Source organism: Schistocerca cancellata, chromosome 11, assembly GCF_023864275.1.
Source record: "Schistocerca cancellata isolate TAMUIC-IGC-003103 chromosome 11, iqSchCanc2.1, whole genome shotgun sequence".
Classification (NCBI taxonomy): domain Eukaryota; kingdom Metazoa; phylum Arthropoda; class Insecta; order Orthoptera; family Acrididae; genus Schistocerca; species Schistocerca cancellata.
The window spans coordinates 88,219,914-88,241,923 of NC_064636.1; the positions used below are offsets into that span (position 1 = coordinate 88,219,914).

The 22,010-nt window shown below is 41.5% G+C and overlaps 1 protein-coding gene across 1 annotated transcript in view; it reads left to right on the forward strand.

Annotated features, from left to right (window-relative positions):
• The window catches only part of LOC126108247 (protein shuttle craft), a 276,697-nt gene extending 270,194 nt beyond the window's left edge, over window positions 1–6,503 (forward strand). Inside the window, exon 20 of the mRNA XM_049913476.1 lies at window positions 5,155–6,503. Within this exon, the coding sequence (XP_049769433.1) occupies window positions 5,155–5,338 (184 nt within the window). The 3' untranslated portion in view covers window positions 5,339–6,503. The remainder of the gene's footprint in view (window positions 1–5,154) is intronic.
• Window positions 6,504–22,010: the final 15,507 nt, after the last annotated feature.

Consider the following 22,010-nt stretch of genomic DNA (forward strand, 5'->3'; position numbering starts at 1 on the left):
ATGCCACGTCAAGTTGTTACACCGTGCTGGGCAGGAGGTGGTCTGACATGATATTAGTAGCTATTCCATGACTTTTATTGCCTTATTGTATGTCCGTCCACTTGAGATTTCTGAACAGTGCTACCAGAGGCTGCTCCTTGTGGTATGTGGGGATAGTTTACTACATCTCTTGTTGCAAGGTAGGCTGCAGCCCTGCACTGTATACATGCCTCTGATGGGCTTATTACGGAATGGAGAAGCATGTGTGTTCGTTGCTTACTAATAGGATAACAATGAGAATGGAAGATACAGTGTGAAGTGCTTGGATTAAAAACACCTTCAGACAGAGGTGTAGTCTTTTGCCTTTATTACCCAATCTATACATTTAAGAATCAATGAACAGAAATAAAATAAAGGTTCAGGAGTGGATTAAAATTCTGGATGAAAGTATACACACTATGTGATCAAAAGTATCCAGACACCTGGCTGAAAATGACTTAAAAATTCGTGACGGTCTCCATTGGCAATCCTGGAATTCAGTAGGGTGTTGGCCCACGCTTAGCCTTGATGACAGCTTCCACTCTCGCAGGCATACATCCAACCAGGTGCTGGAAGGTTTCTTGGAGAATGACAGCCCATTCTTCACGGAGTGCTGCACTGAGGAGAGGTATTGATGTCGGTCGGGGAGGCTTGGCACGAAATGGGTGTTCCAAAACATCCCAAAGGTGTTCTGTAGGGCTCAGGTGAGGACTCTGTGCACGCCAGTCCATTACAGGGATGTTATTGTCATGTAACCAGTCCACCACAGGCCGTGCATTATGAACAGGTGTTTGATCGTGTTGAAAGATGCAGTCGCCATCTCTGAATTGCTCTTCAACAGTGGGAAGCAAGAAGGTGCTTACAACATAAATGTAGGTCTGTGCTGTGATACTATCACACAAAACAACAAGGGGCACAAGCCCCCTCCATGAGAAACACGACCACACCATAACACCACCGCCTCCGAATTTTACTGTTGGCACTACACACGCTGGCAGATGACGTTCACCGGGCATTTGGCATAACCACACCCTGCCATCGGATCGCCACATTGTATATCGTGATTCCTCACTCCACACAAAGCTTTTCCACTGCTCAGTTGTCCAATGTTTACGCTCCTTACACCAAGTAGGGCATCGTTTGGCATTTACCAGCACAATGTGTGGCCTATGAGCAGCCACTCGACCATGAAATCCAAGTTGTCTCACCTCCCGCCTAACTGTCATAGTACTTGCAGTGGATCCTGATGCAGTTTGTAATTCCTGTGTGGTGGTCTGGACAGGTGTCTGCCTATTACACATTACAACCCTCTTCAACTGTCGGTGGTCTCTGTCAGTCAACAGATGATGTCGGCCTAAAGTTTTTGTGCTGTACGTGTCCCTTCACATTTCCACTTCACTATCACATCCGACACAGTGAACCTAGGGATATTTAGGAGTGTGGAAATCTCGCAATCAGACGTAGGACACAAGTGACACCCAATCACCTGACCACATTTGAAGTTGTGAGTTCTGCCGAGCACCCCATTCTGCTCTCACACGATGTCTAATGACTACTGAGGTCTCTGATACAGAGTACCTGGCAGCAGGTGGCAGTACAATGCACCTAATATGAAAAACGTGTGTTTTTCGGGGTGTCGGGATACTTTTGATCACGTAGTGTATGTCAGTGATGAGATTCAATGGTGACATATCTATCCTCGGTGAAAGGGAAGAGGAATTGCAGGACCAGCTGAATGGAATGAACAGTCTAATGAGCACCTGCCACGAATTGAGAGTAAACTGAAAAATGAAGAAAGTAAAAAGCATTAGCAATTATCTTAACATCGACCTTGTGGACAGCAAAATCGACAAAGTGGAAGAATTCTGCTACCCTGGAAACAAATAACACGTGGTGGACACATGGACATCAAAAGCAGATTGGCAGAAGCAGAGCAGGCATTGCTGACTGAGAGAGGTTTGCTAATACCAGACTTCGGTGTTAAACTGAGGGAAAAACTTCTGAAAATGTACGTTAGGAGTGCAGCATTGTACAGTAGTGAATCTGGGATTGTGAGGAAATCAGAAAGGAAGAGAATCAAAGCATTTGAAATGTAGTACTATAGTAGGATGTTGAAAATTAGGTGGACTAATAGGATAAATAATCAGGAAGTTTCCTTCAGAACTGTGGAAGAAAGTTAAAATTGGAAAATACTGACAAGAAGACAGAACAGGAGGATAGAACATTTGTTAAGAACATGGAGAATAACTTCTGTTGTACTTAAGGGAGCTGTAGAGAGGGAAAAACTGTAGGGGAAGGCAGAGAGCATTAAGGACATATGGTGAAGTACTATTTTTAGGTGGGTGAGTTGACACGAGAGGAATTCATGGCAGGTCACTTTGAACCAGTCAGAAGACTGACGACTCGAGAAAAATACAGGTAAGTAAGTGCGAGTATGACTTGTGCATTGATGGTTCTATACAAACTTATGTCAGCTGTTATAACTATATCACCTACAGTCTTAATTACAATGTCGTGTCCACGTGAGAAATGCATTTTCAAAGAGAAGCATTTTGTGATCTGGTTTTTACTTTTGCAAAGTACACAACCATCAGAAATAATCTCTCAAATGAGCAAATAACACACCAGTAGTTGCACAAACTGTGCAAGTTTTTACACATGAATGAAAACTCTTAAGTCTCCACAAAAACGCAAGTGATGAGCACTGCTTGGAATGTCCGTTAGCAGTATCGACCTCAGTTTCAGCTTGTATTGATTCACTTATCTGAGAAAACTTGATTTCTTACAGGTAAACAAACCGAAATATAGAAAAACTTCTGCAAGTTGGGTTTCCAGAGAGCATCCTGCCCATCACAAAGAACACAGATTTTATATTTGCGCCGAGTTCCAAAATCATTCCAATAATGGAGGTGATTATTTTTGGATAGGATGCTAACCTGTGATGAAACTGGAATGCATTTCTAGCCAGAATCAAAGCATGGGGTGGAAACACCTTGAATTGCTTGTCTGTAAGAAATTTGAAACTCTACAATCACCTGGGACAATTATGGTTATCTAGAGTGTCTATGGTTAATTTTCTGTGACTGTTTTGTAGAAACAACTGTCTATCAATACTGTATACCACTCTGGCACAGTTGGGAATGAAGTCAAGCCCACGCCAAAGATTGAGTGTCTGGGAGGGCAGTTCAGAAGACAGGGCTCAATCACATATGGTGCAGCTAAATGAGTAATTCGGGAAAAAAGAATGGAAAGGAAACAGGATGGGAAAGAGATAGGAAGGAACTGATAACTTCCAGCTGCAAAGGGCATTGGAGCAATGCACCAGTGGGAGTTAAAAATCTGAATGGTTGCCTGAACTGTCTCGGCCATGTGAACACACTTCCCATCAGACCCAATTTTCCCACTCACCCTGCCACAAAGACAGCCAAGCATTAAGTCTTTACTTGCACATTTCTGATTCCTATAGGAGTTCAGAGATTGGTTGTGCACCTGCACTAAAACTTTCTCATCAAACAGCCGTCACGACAATTGAATTAGAGATATGAGTCATGTCTGACAGAACATACACCCCTCATAAACTGGGCGAGCCAAAAAGGGCTTTACAACTTTGCTATGGCATAGAAATTTATTGACATAACTTATGAATTGGTAGAGGTGTCGTTTCGTAGCAGTCAGCCTCAGGTATCACATAAAAGTTTAAAATCTCATTTTGGTTTTGTGGTTAACATTTATGATTTGGCAAGCATCCCACCGGTTATCAGTTTCTTCCCACACTCCTTGCAGCAGTTGGGCATAACTTGTGCAACGGCAGTGTAGATTTGATTGTTCAGGTTGGCTAAATTGTTTGTTAAGGGAGGAACATACACACGGTATTTAATGCAAGCCCAGAGAAAGAAATCCAGTGGTCTCAAGTTTGAGGACTAAGGTGGCCATGCGATTGACCCTTCACAGCCAATCTGACGATCAGGGAAGCGATTGAGGAAACCTCGAACTTCTGTCGGGAAATGAGGTGGTGCACTGCGTTGCTGGTAGCAAACCATCCCATCTCCGTCATCTTCATTGCTCTGTTAAATTACAAAGTTTTCAAGCACACCCAGACACACAATACCAGTGTCTGTTTTCTTCATGAAGAAGAATTTGCTAAGAGCACAAAAGACATTAACTTTCGGGGGTGTCGCGAACTTGTTCCAGGGTTGGACAGGGATTTTTTGCTGCCCGATATTTACGCCAAAAAGTTGTTGCAGAGTTCGTTTCACGAAACCGATACACACAGCAAGTGCACTCCGCTCTAGTGAAAGTAGCCGTTTTAACTGTGCACTGGTGACGCTCCTGACCGTGGAATGGTTAGTGATGCATTACATGAATCATACTTGAGGATGTTTGCTACAAAACGATACATCTACCAATTCCGTAAGTTATCCCAGTAAATTTCTATACCGCTCCAAAGTTGGCAAGTCCTTCTTGATTCGCCGGCCGCGGTGACCGAGCGGTTCTAGGCGCTTCAGCCGGGAACCGCGCGACAGCTACGGTTGCAGGTTCGAATACTGCCTCGGGCATGGATGTGTGTGATGTCCTTAGATTAGTTAGGTTTAAGTAGTTCTAAGTTCTAGGGGACTGATGACCTCAGATGTTAAGTCCCATAGTGCTCAGAGCCACATGAACCTTCTTGATTCATCCTGTATATAATTCTAAGATGCAACTTTTGCTGGAAACCATTGGCAGAATGTTTTGGGAGCTCCTGCGGCATCATCCTCAGAGCTATGACCTCAACCTTTCTGATTTTTATCTGTTCAGTCCAATAAAAGAAGCCTTGTATGGCGTAAAGATCAATAGCAATGAAGGGGTAAAGAAAAAAATGTACAGACAGGTTTTGGAATAGAGGCAAAGAATGCTCTGCTGAGGAATTACAAGACATAGTCGGTGGGACAATAGCGTGGAAGGTGGTGAGGATTATGTGAAAAAATAGACAAAAACTGTACTGATCGAATAAATCATTTTTGCGATACAGCTATTTGCTTAATTATTGAAAAATGCTTGTATCAGGTTGTCCCTATGTTAGTTGTGTAACACGGAGTGGTAATTGCATGTGTCCTTCGTTTGTTTTTTACTGATATCGACCGTTTGTACTTTCTAAAGGCCGATGGAAGTTCTGAGTGCGAGCAGCCCTTCACAGCAACAGCAGCCGCTATCTGACAGAGAGTCTCCCAGCTGGGTGACCACGGTGGGTCCCAGCGCCAGTACTGTGCCAGCTGCGAGCTCGTCCACTGCGGCCACCGCCACACAGCCCCGGCAGCAGTCGGAGTACGGCGGCGAGTCCTAGCGGCCACTGTGGGACAACTGCACCACGGCAGAACTCCTCCGCTGCTGCCGGACGCGGCCCACGGGGAAGTTTCGCGGCGTGGCTTACGGTACCAGATTCTCCGCCGTCACCAGGTGTCGTGACGTTTGTGACGAGGGGAGCCGGACACTTCCGGACGGCTGCACTGTCTTCCCGAAAGGTTACTCCTGCCGAGTCTGCAAATTACTGGTTGTCTGTTGTTAAGAGCACTGTTTGCCTTACAGAGGAAATTTGCACTTTGAGAGAATTCGCTTTTATTGAGTTCTAGTAATACCTATTTTATCGTGCCGCTAGTTGGTATTGGGAATTTTGTTGCTGACAAGTTCATTAAATAATATTGTTACAGTCTTTATGTGGAAAATAAGCCACAGTAAGTGTATTTTAACTTTACTACATATTATGCAAGAGATAGGCCATTTACATAATTTGAAATTGGTCTTTTGGGGGGGGGGGAGTGAAGTAGAGATTGGGAGAGAAATAACATGCAATTTATTGTGCCTCTGCAGAATTTTTTGTTTTGATAATATCTGTATAGCGTGTGCCTCTTGTTGCCTGGTAATTATTGAACCAGTAGATTGAAACCAATTTTTTGAGCCAGCACGTGACTTTGTCAGTTACCTAACCGAGCTTCTCCAGGGTCAGGTATTGTTGTTCAGGCTACTGCTGTAATATTTGGTAATTAAAAAGGGGAAAAAAAGCAGATTTGGGCCTGTTGTCCTAGATTTGTGTAAATGGGCATATATGTAATGTTATCACTGCATTAGCTCCATATTGTTAATGTATACTCTTAAGGTTGATGAATTATTCAAACTTTGTGAACTTATTTTATAAAAATCCAGCAAGTGTGAGACGACCATGATATAAGTGGATTGACCTACAGTCCCTAGATTAATTCTACTGTTTCATTCCTGTTATGGACGATTCCACAGAAGTTTGAAGACAAACTTGTTATTTATATGATTACTATATTTACAATTATGAGTATTGCTAATAGATTAATTTTATTTGACTGTGTGTGTGATAGCCAGGCACCACCATCCTTCATTGTTACATTCTGTTGTATACATAATTTAGTGAGAGATTAAAAATGTGGGCAGGATACGGAATCAAAATTTGGCTTCTGTCTTGTGCTGCAACACTTCCTGAATTGTGAATTTCTTTGTCATGCTACCCATTTTCTTGTCATTTGTTTTTGCCCGTGACACCGAAATCTTCAGGTTAGAAAATTGTCCAGGATGCCTTTGCACTAAAAGTTGTCTCCCAGCATTACATTTACATTTCTGTGCAATTAATTGCCTGGGGAATGCCTTTATATTTATGTGCAGACATTCATCACAGCATTCAAGGACTTATGAGGATGTTTTTGGAGCTTTCACAGTTGAACACCAGTAAACTGGCACACATTGCTGTAATCTGATCAAAATGGACGAGCTTGAACTCTGCCTGCAGAAATTGCTTATCTTCTGAGACCAGTCACTGACAGCTTGGCATCACAGGACAGTTTGTAGACTAGGCAAATAACTCTGTTTCTGATGAGTGTCTATCCCCCCAGAACACACTTGCACGTGTCTGAAACGGGGAGGGGCATCTGTGTTACTATATGTCTAAAACAATAACCTGGTTCCAGTTACAAGTCGTCTAACAGCTTTTAGGGGCAACAAAAAATTAATGTTCAGTATTTCCTATAATTATTGACCAAATTTAAAATACTGTCATAATATACTCATTAAGGGATATTACCTAATGTTAAAGGTTTAACACTGTCTGATATTACATGTACATTATTTATTTTGTGTAAGGAAACAAGGACGAGCCTGATTACTAGGAAATCATGATGCAGGTTTTGTTTACTTTACTTGTCCACAAGGTGGCTCTGTTGTATTGTATTTATGAGGTTCCGTTTGGTTATATAAAACAAACTGTACAGATACAGAAAAAATATTTATTGTACAAAAATCTACAACTGTTAAACTACTTTTCTACACAGCTTCTGAAATTTTGTAGACATTTGTCATAGTGTGGCACAAGTTTTTGTATGCCTTCTTCATAGAAGGTCTTTGTATTCAACCATATGGTAACATGAGTTTGTGAGCGTGAGATATGCGGAACTTCCATAGCAAGAGCACTAAGTGTAAACTTACGGTTGTGCTTAATCTTATCTTCAGTTGTGTGAACCAGTTCGTCAATAACCACAGACGGGCATCCACTTCGTTCTTCATCGTGCACTCGACCACGTCCTTCATTGAACGTTCTGACCCACCTTCTAACCATTGAATCACTACCGAGCGAGGTGGCGCAGTGGTTAGCACACTGGATTCGCATTCGGGAGGACGACGGTTCAATCCCACGTCCGGCCATCCTGATTTAGGTTTTCCGTGATTTTCCTAAATCCCTCTAGGCAAATGCCGGGATGGTTCCTTTGAAAGGGCACGGCCGACTCCCTTTCCCATCCTTCCCCACTCAGATGAGACCGATGACTTCGCTGTCTGGTCTCCTCCCGCAAACAACCCAACCCATTGAATCACTCATAGCATTTTGTCCTTAAACCTCTAAGATTTGCTGATGAATTTCCTTTGGTTTAACTTTCTTTGCATTTAGAAAACGAATCAAAGATCTGATTTCACACGCAGTGTCATTTTTAATTACAGCTGACATTATAAAGAAGCACGACAAAACACACATCGGCAGCAGCGATCTGAAAATGGTGTACATGTCTTCTCCTCGAGTCAGAATAACTTCCGTGCACAATCGGAACTGCGATCGTAGCGCTGCTGTGGATAGAAACAGAAACTTTGTGGACGATCCTCGTACATTGTCCCGTGCTAGAACATGCTATGAATCGACGACAGACCAATTCATTACTCAGTGCTATTCAGAGACATACAGTACAATGCGATGGAGCATTACCAGTACAGTTTTGAAGAACTCGCTGGTATACACCTTGCGTACGGGGAAGTACGTTACAATGCTCTCTCTGCTGAAGGACTGTAAAGGGAACGATTTCCTGACAGGCATCGTCCATCATGATGAGTGTTAATTTCTCTCTATAAACGAATGCGGGAAACTGGTTCGTTGGAAAGGAGAAACAAAGAACCTGGCAACATGAGGACAACTCGCACTCCCGATTTTGAAGAGGAGGTGCTGCAACATGTTTCAGTGGAACCCACTATAAGTACTTGTCATGTTGCACACGAAACGGGCGCTGCACGTACTAGCGTGTGGGACTACTGCACGAACGACGATTACACCCATATCACCCACAACGAGTCCATGCAATGCTTGTGACTGACTTCGCACCAAGGGTCACATTGTGTCAATAGTCGCTCCAACAATGAAATGATTGACCAGATTTCCTCCAAATCGTGCTGTTTACTGACAAGGTCTCACTTGATCGTGATGGTATTTCGAACAGCAGTAACAGTCATGTGTAGGATGAGCAAAACCCTCATGCTGTAGTAGAGTCACACAGTTGAACATTTTACTGTGAATACAGCATTGTAGGCGACAACCTCACTGGGCCATATCTTCTACCTGGCCATCTGATTGGCCACCTGTACTATGGTTCGTGCAAAGAATTCAACCCAAGTTGTCGAAGAACGTACCCTTGGCTGTTCGTGAGAGGATGTGGATACAACATGACGCTGCGCTACCTCACTTCAGTGTGGATGTCCACAAACATCTCAGTGCTGTATTTTCTGGTCGCCAGATTGAAAGGGGAGGTCCTATTTCGTGGTCTGCGAGTCCACCTGACTTGAATCCCCTTTATTATTTCCTATTGGGATATCTAAAGTCATTTGTGTGTGAGACCTCTGTGGACACAGAGATTGAATTAGTTGCCAGAATTGTAGCTGCCTGTGATGTGATTCGAAAGACACCAGGGATATTTGTCAGGGTGCACCAGAATCTTGTTCACCAATGTCATGATCGCATTGAGGTTGATGGCTCTCAGTTTCAGCACGTTTTGTAAAATACAGGACAGATAGTACGGTCATTGTGTCAATGATGGTATCTGCAGTTAACTGTAACTATTGTAAATAAACAAGCAGAGTGTGATATGATTTTATTACTATTATCTCCGTAACCTGCCTTCTCCGGCCCCAGGTTCCCTACCTCAAATTGTTCAGTGGAGCATCCTCTATGTCCTGTTACATTTTTGCACACTGTTGCAGAAACAGTTTGTATGTCTAATGCAGCGTACATTGTGGTGCACAAATTATCCAGACTGTTCTTCCAGTGTTTGGTAATGAGAGCACTTAGCAACTTCTAACAAACTTTTAACATCATTTTAAACCTTTTCAAAAGTTTTTATTGCTTACAGCTCTACAAAATATCACTTAATAGATATTGTTTATGGTGCAAAACGTGTGTGTGAGTGTGTGAGTGTGTGAGTGTGAGTGTGTGTGTGTGTGTGTGTGTGTGTGTGTGTGTGTGTGTGTGTGTGAGTGAGTGAGTGAGTGAGTGTGAGCGAGTGCACGCGCGCTGTGTTGTTGCAGTTTTAAAAACCAGTACCACTAAATCTATTTTGCACTCAGTTTCCACATGTACCACTGAAGATATCACTGTACAACACATAGTTTAGGAGGAAACTAGCTTTTCTGAAAAATGCTGGTAGTTCTCAATATTGGTTGTAGAAATGTTTATATAAATTTTAAAAACAATTGTCGGAAGATAGTTCTCAGATGGCTCTATCATATATGGTCTACAATTACTGAATTCAAAAAAATTAAATCTGAGTGTCAATATTAAGAAAACAAAAGATCCTTGCTCACCATACTGTGGAGATGTTGAACTACAGACAGGCACAACAAAAGACAAATAAATAAGTAAGCTTTTGGTCAGTAGGTCTTCTTCTAGGGTAGACAATGCACACACTCACGCGAAGGCAACTTGTGGTGTTTTTTTTTTTTTTTTTTTTTTTTGGATAAATATGTGTGAGTATTATTTTTCTTCAGAAGATGGCCTTTTGGCCAAAAGCTTACTTGTTTTGCAGTCTTTCTGTTGTGCCTGTCTGCAATTCAGTATATCCACTATATAGTGTGCTTTTCATATTATTGTCCTCATTCCACCCTGGATGAACCTTAGTGTCATAAGTGACATTGAACTACGTGGTTATAATTAAACTGCCAGTGTTGCAGTGTGGGCTGTGTGCTGTAAACAGTCAGAATGTGGTGTGGGTGCAGGAAAAGGGGAAGAATGATCAAAAACATCATAATGGTGATTTTGGCACGTTTATTAGGATATAACTCATGAGACTTATTAGGTGTGTTCAATATGGTCTCAAGACTGGGCGACATGGTGTCTGTAATACAGCACGGCCAACAATTGCTCACAGGATATGCTATGTAATCAAATCAATATGTTGTCGAGTGCTACTGTTCAGATCAGGAAGAGCCGGATACATCCCTGACAGACACGATGTTTCAGATACGCAGACAACCAGAAGTCATACAGATTTACGTCAAAGTGTATAGATGTATCTAAAAACAAAGATGATGAGACTTACCAAACAAAACCGCTGGCAGGTCGATAGACACACAAACATACACACAAAATTCAAGCTTTCGCAACAAACGGTTGCTTCGTCAGGAAAGAGGGAAGGAGAGGGAAAGACGAAAGGATGTGGGTTTTAAGGGAGAGGGTAAGGAGTCATTCCAATCCCGGGAGCGGAAATACTTACCTTAAGGGGAAAAAAGGACAGGTATACACTCGCGCGCACACACACACATATCCATCTGCACATACACAGACACAAGCAGACATTTGTAAAGGCAATGAGTTTGGGCAGAGATGTCAGTCGAGGCGGAAGTACAGAGGCCTCTGTACTTCCGCCTCGACTGACATCTCTGCCCAAACTCATTGCCTTTACAAATGTCTGCTTGTGTCTGTGTATGTGCAGATGGATATGTGTGTGTGTGCGCGCGAGTGTATACCTGTCCTTTTTTCCCCTTAAGGTAAGTCTTTCCGCTCCCGGGATTGGAATGACTCCTTACCCTCTCCCTTAAAACCCACATCCTTTCGTCTTTCCCTCTCCTTCCCTCTTTCCTGACGAAGCAACCGTTTGTTGCGAAAGCTTGAATTTTGTGTGTATGTTTGTGTGTCTATCAACCTGCCAGCACTTTTGTTTGGTAAGTCTCATCATCTTTGTTTTTAGATATATTTTTCCCACATGGAAAGTGTATAGATGGCCGCACATATTGAAAGTGTTTAGCGATGATGTGGTCATTACCGAAGGTTTCTCAAAGCAAATCTTTCAACTGGCAAGCTATGAGGGCTGTTCAATAAAGAATGATCATAATTTTTTTATGGTCATAATTTCTCACACTAAAATTTAATCTTACAATATTCTTTTAGCTTAATGTGCAACAAACACATCATAGTAGTTTCATTGTTGGGACTCCTGGTTCCCACCTGCGAGAGGCAGGCAATGTCAGACATGTTCAGTACTGCCTACCACTGCAATGGAGGTAACACGCGAGGAACAATATGCGGCTTTGAAATTCTGCTTTCGTCTCAACAAATCTTCAGCTGAGGTCTACACAATGTTACAAGAGCCCTATGGAGAGTCTGTTCTTCCCTACAGCACAACTCGAAGGTGGTTTAAAATGTTTTAAAGAGGGGAGACAGTCAATTTCAAAGGAAGATGACCCGGTGCTCCAGTTACTGCTCTTATGGAAGAAAACATCAACACTGCTGCTGTCATAATGAGATAAGCTCAACGAATTACCTTAAGATCACTTTCTGACATACTGAATGTTTCATTAGGTGTCACCCACACATTGGTGACAGAAAAATTACACGACACTTGTTTGTCCGCGACGGATTCCGAGACTGTCGATTCCCTAACAAAATGACATTCGCGTGCATGTCTGCATGCAGTGAAAGTTGATGTCAGAGGAAGATCCGGAGTTTCTTTCAAATGTAATCACTGCTGATGAAACTTGGCTACATCATTTTGATCCTGAGAGCAAACAGCAAAGCTCAGCGTGGAAATCTCCTTCCTCACTGACCCCCAAAAAAGCAAAAGTGGTTGCTTCTGCTGGGAAAGTTATGGTCATCTCATTTTTTTTATATTCATGGAATGGTTTATCAGCATGTTGTACCTGCCCACACATCAGTAACTGGACAATACTACAGGGATGTCCTGGAAACATTGAAAATCCATATCAGGCGCAAAAAGCACATTCCGTGAAGCAGGCTGGATGTTGCACCACGATAATGTGTGGCCGCACATTGCCAATGTTGTTGCTGAATATCTTACAAATATCAATGTGAAGTGCATCCCTCACCCTCCCTAAGTCCGGATTTAGCCCCATGTGACCTTTTTTTATTCCCTAACACGAAGAAACGCCTTATTGGGAGACATTATCAATCGTCAGAAGCAGTGGTGAAGGCTGCGGAGGCGGTTTTGAAGGACCTCTCAAAAAATGGTTTCCAGTATGTATTTGGAGACTGGCAGAAATGCTGGGACAAGTGCGTCGCATTCATGAGAGACTACTTTGGAAAGGACCATCAAAATTATGAGGATGAGTAAAGGTACACTGTCAAAAAAAATTATGATCATTCTTTATAGAACAGTCAAATACTAACAAAGGGATAGAGGGGCTGGCCAGTACGTACCTCAGCTCAGTACAGCCGATAGATACACAAAAAACAGAACCGAAAATTTACGTTCCTAGCTTTCGGAACAAATGTTCCTTCATCAGGGACTCACTCCAACACATCCTTTCATCCCGCCATCCCCCTGGACTGAACCTACGTTAAACAACCTCACTCCCATTTACTCTTCAGTCTTCTCCTCTTTCCCTTTCCCCTTTAGCCATTCACGCATCTTTTCATCCTACATAGTTGTGTTTATCTTTATACTATATACCTCTTTACTTCTGTATGCATCCTCTTTGGTTTGAAGCTGGCACAGTACTTAACTGTAGAATATCTTTGGCTTCCCTCTGACAACCATGCCTCCATCCTTGCTACCCTCTCTGTTTTCCTTTCCCTGTTGCTTCATAACCTGGGTTGTGAGTAACTGAATCTACTTTCCCTTCTTCCCTTTTTATTCCCCTCTCCCCTCCCTGATGAAGAAACATTTGTTCCGAAAGCTAGGAACGTAAATTTTCGGTTCCGTTTTTTGTGTATCTATCGGCTGTACTGAGCTGAGGTAAGTACTGGCCAGCCCCTCTATCCCTTTGTTAGTATTTGTTTCACATCTTTATATGAGATTTTCCTTTAATCATTTATAGAACAGTCCTCATATATGTGGTGTTGCCCCATCTTGCTTGAAAGTAGTGGTGTGGACATAGTTATGTTCTTGCAAAACTGGAACTGCACGTTGCATGAGAAGACCCTTAAAACTTGCTGGTGTCACTGTACACTTAATAGGCCCTCAATGAGAAACAAACTGAGAATGATGAAGCTGTGAAACTACACCACACAGTCACGTAAGCACCTGCCTCCGTGGGTGAGGTCGCTAACACGAGCTCGTGCAGGACGCTCGTCCTAGGAATGAGCCGGTTCGAATCCTGGTGGTGGAAACAATTTTCACTGCCAGTATTTGGCCAGCAAGGGGAGGAGAAGTGATTACAAAGTTCCTCACACCAGACTTGCGCCAATGTCTCAGTTTGAATACCAGACCTCTCCGCAACGTCACATGAAGTGAGGGCATGTGACACTGCTGATACACCAACAGCCACTTCACGAAAAAAATAAACATGTGTTGCCAAATGACAAACAGTATACTGATGTTAAAACTGGAAACAGTTCACATTCGGACCACTTACAATGCCATATTTTCATCTGGCGGCAGAAAGTGAAACAGTTATTTTGTTCAGTATACTACACAAGCGCTCCAATAAATGAACATGCCTGTGACGTTTCATCATCCTGCAATATATACGGCCCACGCTGCAGCACTCACAACTCTGTCAGTTTAATTATAACCATCCAATACTTTGTAAGAAATGATAAGTGTGACTAAGAGATTTCATAACTGATTGTTTGTTACACAATTTTTTAATACACAGGAATCTGATTATTTAAAGATTGGGGGGGTTACTGCTTGCACAGAGCTAAAAGGATGGGGAGAGGGGAGATTGGCTGTGAAAACTGAAAGGAAGCGAGTATGATGCGAAATGGCTGTGAGGGAGGCTAATGCATGAAAAGGGAGTGGGGTCAGGTCTCTGCTTGAAATAGGTTGTGTAACTCACCCACGATATAAGAAAATCGAGGGAAAGCTAAAATGGAGAGAGTTGCTGATGCTAGCATTTTTCCAAATCTTAATTATTTGGAATTCAGGATGAGTCACAGTGACAGCCACAGGAATCGAGTATAAAAATCAGAGTTGAACCATGACAGTGCATTACAATTTCTCCTGAGAATAGCCCATTATAATTAATTAATTCTTTTTTTCTTTTTTTTCATTGGCGTGCTGGTGATCAGGTACTGAATTATTGTTAGTGAGCAGGTAAGTTTAGTGACTGCGGACTATTTTAGTATTAAATGTGATGCAACAAATAATTTTGAATTACACAGGATAGAATAGATCAGACTTCATGTAGTACATTTAAAGTGCAAAGGTCCGACTCGTCTGGAGTGTGCAAATCTGCAGGTAATGGTATGTGGTGGTCCACAAATCGACACTTCATCAAACTGATCTTCTTCCAACTTCAGTTAAGATGAGATCAGACCCCCTATGCCATCAATGCTAAATTCTTTCAACTCTTAAGCTATTGTTTCTAAAACTACTGAAGATATTGCCACCAAACTTTTGCCAATTGATTATCTGAATGTATTTAGTTCACAAATCTAGAATGGAAAAAGTACACAAAGTCTGGCCTGAGATACAATTTTTTATAAATTTGCCTGTTTGTTTGAATGAATTATTTTGTTTTATACAACACGGCCTCAATTATATAACTCTCAAAACACTGTTGTAGACCCATATAATCACCTCCTCTATATAAACAATCCCCATAAATTTACGTATTTATGTTTATTGGTTCATGAGAAAATGGATGTTTTGCATGAAAATTTACAGTTTTGAGAAAATTCAAGTTTAAAATAAGTAATAAGTCTATAGAAACACACTTTTCTTGTTAAAAAAACTGGCTAAAAGTAGCCCTGTCGATAATCTGATCCTCCTCTTTCACCTAAATTCTTCGTTCTTCATTTTCTTTCCTGCCTCCTTGGTGATTTGCTGAGCAGAAATTTCAATTTTATGTATTTTTAATTGGTCCATGGCTTGCAATGTAGTTGCCATATTCTGCCCTTTATTTATTCACAGCTGATCCAGGACTTCTAATCTCCCACAATTCCCATCATTGAAAGAAATAACTGTATCACACACATCTAATCTAGACTAATGTAGACATCATGATGTGCCAAGTAAAAGTTTAAAAATACATTTAAACAGAATTTTTTCAAAAATTATGCACCAATGTGTCCAGAAAAGTCCAAATATTTATATAGCAGAAAAAACTTTGTGTGTGTGTGTGTGTGTGTGTGTGTGTGGTGTGTGTGTGTGTGTGATATCTCACCTTAAACTGTATAACAAAAATCTTGTCATCGTTAATGACAAGGGTTAGGAACAGTGCTTTCTAAATTAAGCATAGGCAAAAGTAATTGTTCTTATCCAATTCCTTAACTTCAAGTATGGAGATCTTTATGTGCTAAGCTGCTGCATGTGAGAAGGGTTATGGGGAAGAAATAGAAGTGACAGAAGGTAGGAGGCAAATTGTGCCACTCTAATTTACAAAAGAAAACCGTAATTCATATCAGCGATTGCTATAGGAATATCAGAGAAATATTTGAGTGTGATGGTGAAATATGTACTTGCAGTTGGGAAGACGTGTGAAGGGGGGGGGGGGGGGGGGCAAGGGGGGGGGGGGGTTGTGAAGGTGTCTGGGAGTACTGTTAACTTGTGAAATTGTTTGAGATCGGGTTACTATGAGGAGCATTCAGTAAGTAATGCAAAACACACACATTTTCTAAAAGGATGTTGGCTTTATTCAGAACTCCCACACATCATATTGTTTCCCCACTCTTTTGGCTACAAAACTCTAGCTTTCAACATAGTCTACATTCAATGTGATGGCCGTACGCCCACATGGTACCATTCTACTGGTCAAAGTCGGATCACCAATCCTTCAGAGTCTGAGAAGACCGTCACCATGACTTTAGCAGCTGCAGGTGCTGCTTTGGACATTTCTTTGGAGGAGAAGTGATGTGGCACCAGTGCTTGCTGTTTTGTTTCCAGGTCGAGGAGGAGGAGATTAGTGTTTGATGTCCCACCGACAACAAGGTTATTAGAGACAGTGCACGAGCTCGGATTAGGGAAGGATGGAGAAGGAAACAGGCCGTGCCCTGTCAAAGGAACCATCCCGGCGTTTGCCTGAAATGATTTAGGGATATCACAGAAAACCTTATTCGGGATGGTCGGAAAAGAGTTTGAACAGTCGTCCTTCCGAATGCGAGTCCAATGTGCTAACCACTGCACCACCTCACTCGGTTTTCCAGTTTGAAGTGATGAACCTGTGTTTCATCGACTGTGATGATAGTCCTTCATTGCTCTTTGCAGTCTTCTTTTGGCAGCAAGTAATGCAGTGGGCACATACCTTTGCGTACCTCAACTGGTGGACAAGTGTGTTATCACAACCAACAGAGATGTCCAGTTGAACAGCGAGGCTTTTGATTGTGGTGAGAGTCTCTGCCCATGGTTGTAGTGAGAGTTCGGACTAGTTTGCACAATCTTCTTGTGATTATGACAGATGCCTCAGTCAATGATTCACTGTACTTTTGTTCACTGCCAGGTCCCTGTAGACATTCTGCAAGTGCCTACGAATATCAGCAGTGCTCTAGTTTTCTGCCAACAGAAACTCAGTGGCAGCTCTGTGCTTGGAATGCACCTCATCACAGACACTATTTTGAAGGCTTTGTATAATGCGCCACATTTTGTCAACTACAATTGGGTGAGAAAAAAATGTTTTTCATTAATTGCTGAATGCCCCTCATACATGAAATGGATTGGGGCAGGTTACTATGTGAAACGAAGTGGTAGTAGATTACTGGATGGGGTGCAGGTAGTGAAATGAAATAGGAGTGGAGGAAGGCCAGTTATTGTGTGAGTTGGGTGGTGGGCAGGTTACTGCATCAAATGGATTAGACAGGCACGCTACTACAAGACGTTAGTTGGGTTGGATTACTGTGTGAAATGGGGTGGCCAGTTGATCACTACGTGGAGGTTGCTGTGTGAAATGGCTTGATGGGAAGTTCAGTGCATCAGACGGATTGTTAGCCAGGTTTGTTCCTCATATTGGTTGGGGAGGCCAGATTACTGTGCCAAAAGGTTGAAGATACATGTTATTGAGTGAAATGGGAATGGGGGAAGGGCATTTACTGTGTAAAATGTATGCAGGCAGGTTACTGCGCTGAATGAGTTAAATGAGGCAGGTTACTGCTTAAATGGGTGGTAATTATGCGAAGAGTGGGGACACTTTGTTTGGTGAGGCAAAATGAAAGACTACACTACACTACATTCAGATCTACTATTCTCAATTTACCAGATTCAAAACCCAGATGAAATCTAATGGTGACCTTAAAGTTGAAGTCGGGGAAAGCCTAGGTTTTTCAGTTTACATTTCTCCTGCATTGGCAAATTGAGGAAGGTTGGGAGAATTGATTAATACTCAGGAGGGATGTGCAAAATGGCAGCGCACTGTAGCAGCCATTTAATCTGCACACTATAATGCACTGCATGTCTAAACTACTAATCATAATGATTGGTTAGGAATTACAATTTCATTTGCACAACTTTTACTATATGAGCTAAACATGTTGATCTGTTCGTTGTTCCACAGTGAAAATATCAGTATCACATCCATAAAAGTTTGAATGGAATATTACAGGTTTCATCTACGAACCTCCATCCACTATTGAGGGACTTTGAGGCATCCTATGCCATTTGCCACTACTCGCTCAGATATGTCAGAGTTTTTCTGCAAGTAACTGTAACTAAGAGAGATGCTGTTGTCATTAATCCGCTGCCCTTAAGCTCTGCTAAGTTATCTTCCTCCTAACTAGTAGCCGAGAATATTGTGAGACAAGTTCTGTTACTCTCTCTTTATATGGCTTTGCCATATGCATTCAAAATACTTACATTTATATTTCAAGTTTTTAAGTCAGTGGTTGTCAAACCGTAGCCCGAATCAAGTATTTGGGCAGCCTGCTGTTCTAAGCCATATTTTATAATGCTGCAGTACCTGTATAGCAGCTAACAGCTGAACTTCCGAAGAATGTAGTTTTTCTGCTCAGTAACAAACAAATAATTACAGAAACAGTAATAGTGTATGATGTGCTCAATTTTAATTTTTGGTGGGCCAGGGGACATGTGAGGGGAATGTTTTATTAGTTGTCTTCCAGTCTGCTTCATATCTGAGCGGGTATAAATTTCAAACAGAAGTAACGTGGATTCGCATTACAGATACGGTCATCTTCAAATGCAGCTCATATTCGTAGCAAGGAGCATGAAATTAAATTATTGGCTTTCAAAATGTCTAGTAGACATTTGTGACACTGTCTCTTATTTCATAAGCCATTTAAATGCAACTACAGTATATTACTGTTATTATTCAATCTTCGCCTCACACAGACAACACAATACTTCATGAAGCAATTACAGTGCCAACCTTGGGATCCCCGAGAGTGGCAGAAATCAAACAGAACAGTCGATACAAAGTGTTTTGAACACCCCCAACTTCAAACAATCAGTACCTGGGGACCAGCTTATTTGCACCCTTACTATAGGTAGTCTGTTGGTGGCTCATAAAATGCTAATTTATTATGATTACGAACTAATAATAAGACTGGTACACACGCAGCCCTAGGTGCCACCTCACAATATCAGTATTTAATCTTGAACAAAAAAGTTTGACAACCTCCAAGTTGTATGCCCATATTTACTGCCATCTGCTTTCATGTGACACCAAGACTCGACCTTGGAAACCTTGTTTCTTCTGTAATCTGGATTCAACTTTTGCCATTAATTTTCATTGTCCACAGTTGTTATATTCATTTTTACGGTGTTTTATTAGCTATTTATTTATCTGCTTTTAGGAAGTTACACCATGTTATTTTCCAGTTGGTTATCCCACCACATCCAGTATAATCGTAGACAGAAAGTACTGCTTTCTTTGTACAGCATTTGTAATGGAAGTGTAAAAATTGCTACATTTTCTTAATCAACTGACGCACATATCTTAGTTCACATCTTGCCTCCACATCCTCAGCTGGATACCAGAGGTATATTTTTCTTTGTTGTTTTTCTACAAATTTGTCTAACAGTTAAGTACTTAAATTTGTCAACAAAAATAATCAATTTTTGAAAACATATTTCCTTCTAATCCCATCCGCTAAATCTCCCCCAACCTGGGGTTTTGGGCGACTTCTACTTTTCCATAATGCTCCCCATTTCCTAAACCTCCTTCTCCTTCAATCCTTCTGCAAGGAGGAGGAGTCACTGGCTTCGAAAGCTTCACATATCCGTAACTTTTGTATGTGTTTGTTTATAGCACTGTTTGTTGAGTAATTTTTTATCTGTATTGTACATGAATTTGTACTGTTTATGATGACTATCCATTTCTTGCAGTCCCAAACCAGACAGTGATGATCTCATTTGTGACACTGCTTCTGAGGACTTGCATTTTGTTGTTCAGGATTCTATCAGAAACATTACTCCATCTTCGGAACTTTGGCATTTTGAGATTACACATTTTCATAATCCTTTAAATTTGTGTAGTGTTTGTTGTCAGACTGTTGCTGTGATTGAATGTGTTAATTTTATCATCAGCAAACATGAGGGCTACACAACATTTATAATAGTCCTTTTTTCATTTGTCAGTAAACAGAGATTCTTCATATTAATATGTAGAGAAATCTTCATTTTTCTTTTAAATTAGGAAAATCATTTTTGTTGTAAATTAGAAAAACTAAGTAAAGTAATTAGCCCTTTGCATGACACGGAACCAGAATGGCCCGTAGTACTATATGAAAAGTAAAGTTTCGCCTTACCTGGAAGCAGCTGAGGCCGCAACTGTGACATAGTGGTGGTGCTGTGGTTTACAGTCATATGTAATGACATTCCAATGAACAAAGTTTCATGCTTTTATTACATACACATATTTAAGGAAAAATTCTTTCAAGAGGTGAACCCCCAGTTAGCCTTGTAAGAGAATTGATACAACAACTTTAATCACGCAATTTCTTTAAATACAATTTTTAAGGACAGGGAAAATTACAATTGAAACTTTCATTCCCCTTTTACCTTTAAGAAATGACTATTATTAAGGCAGCAGCTAATGAACTAGCTTGACATAAATGTACTTAGAATCAACCAGAACAACTTTCAAATTATATATTAGGTCACCTTCCTGCATTTAGAATAACAATTTAGAAGGGCCCACAGATTATCTGTAAATAAAAATCAAATCCCATCAACTAACATGACAGACAGAAATCGACTCACAAGAAAGGGTTTAAATTTATGCACTGAGTTCACCATCCTGCATTTCAGAATAACATTAAAATGACCAGAGGTAGTCCTTACACAATAGACAAGTCCATTAGTACATCGAATTGATAGCTCACACGTTATTATTTCCCATGTACAGCGCTCTTTCAAAATGTGAATGACAACTTTTTCAACAATAATGAAATAAATAACAGGATACAAAGTAATCAAGTGAGTAGCACATATGATTCTTGTGAAGGCAAGCACGCCCATCCAAAACCACGTGGACTCAATATAATAATTGTGATGCACTACAATAACATACTTCAATACAAGCAATCAAGTTAGTCATCTAAGCAGTGAATACGCCTTTACAAGCTGTAACGGCCACTCGAATCCACATAGGCTGAACAGTTGCAAATAGACATCTCGACCAACATCACTTATTTTTTTGTGTGGCTGTTTAACGGATCACTCAGAGTCCTTGATTCTATGAACGGCGGTATGCAGCAGTTCCAGTGGGCCCCTTCGTAAAACTCTCCGTGCCCACTTGATCCGACGACGACTTGGAACCTCCGGTTGACTGACCGTGTGCTCTGACCAGTGCAATGGAACATCAGGACAGAAACCACATCCACTCTTTATCAGATGTCTCTGTTGCAGCAAGAAGTTTCCGTCGTCCACCTCCGGTAGGTTCTGCCCACACGCTGCCCAGCAGCTCAGGCGCAACCGATCCCCGAGGGCTGTCTCAGTTATCGTGGTCATCAGAGGTGCCACTCGGTGGGAATTCAAAGTGGCGGCCACTCGTGCCGGAATCGAACCGTCACAGCAACCACTACACCAGACACTTGACAACTAACTGTAACGTATTTAGATTGGTGCCCCAGGCTCTTTGTCTCCAGTGTTGACAACATAGCCCCCCTTTTACTTCTCATATGAGACACAGAGGCCTATGTGTCATGCAAAGGTTTAAGATCTAGTATTACAACTCCTTAACACTCTAACTGCTGATATTTGGCCATACCTCGAACAGCGGCTGGGTCATGTATCGGCTAGGTATCTTCCCCTTTTATTATCCTGGTTCACTGGGTTATTGTGGCTACCAATGAATCTGTTCTTCTAAGTGCTGGATATTTTGTTCCAAAATCAACAAAAATG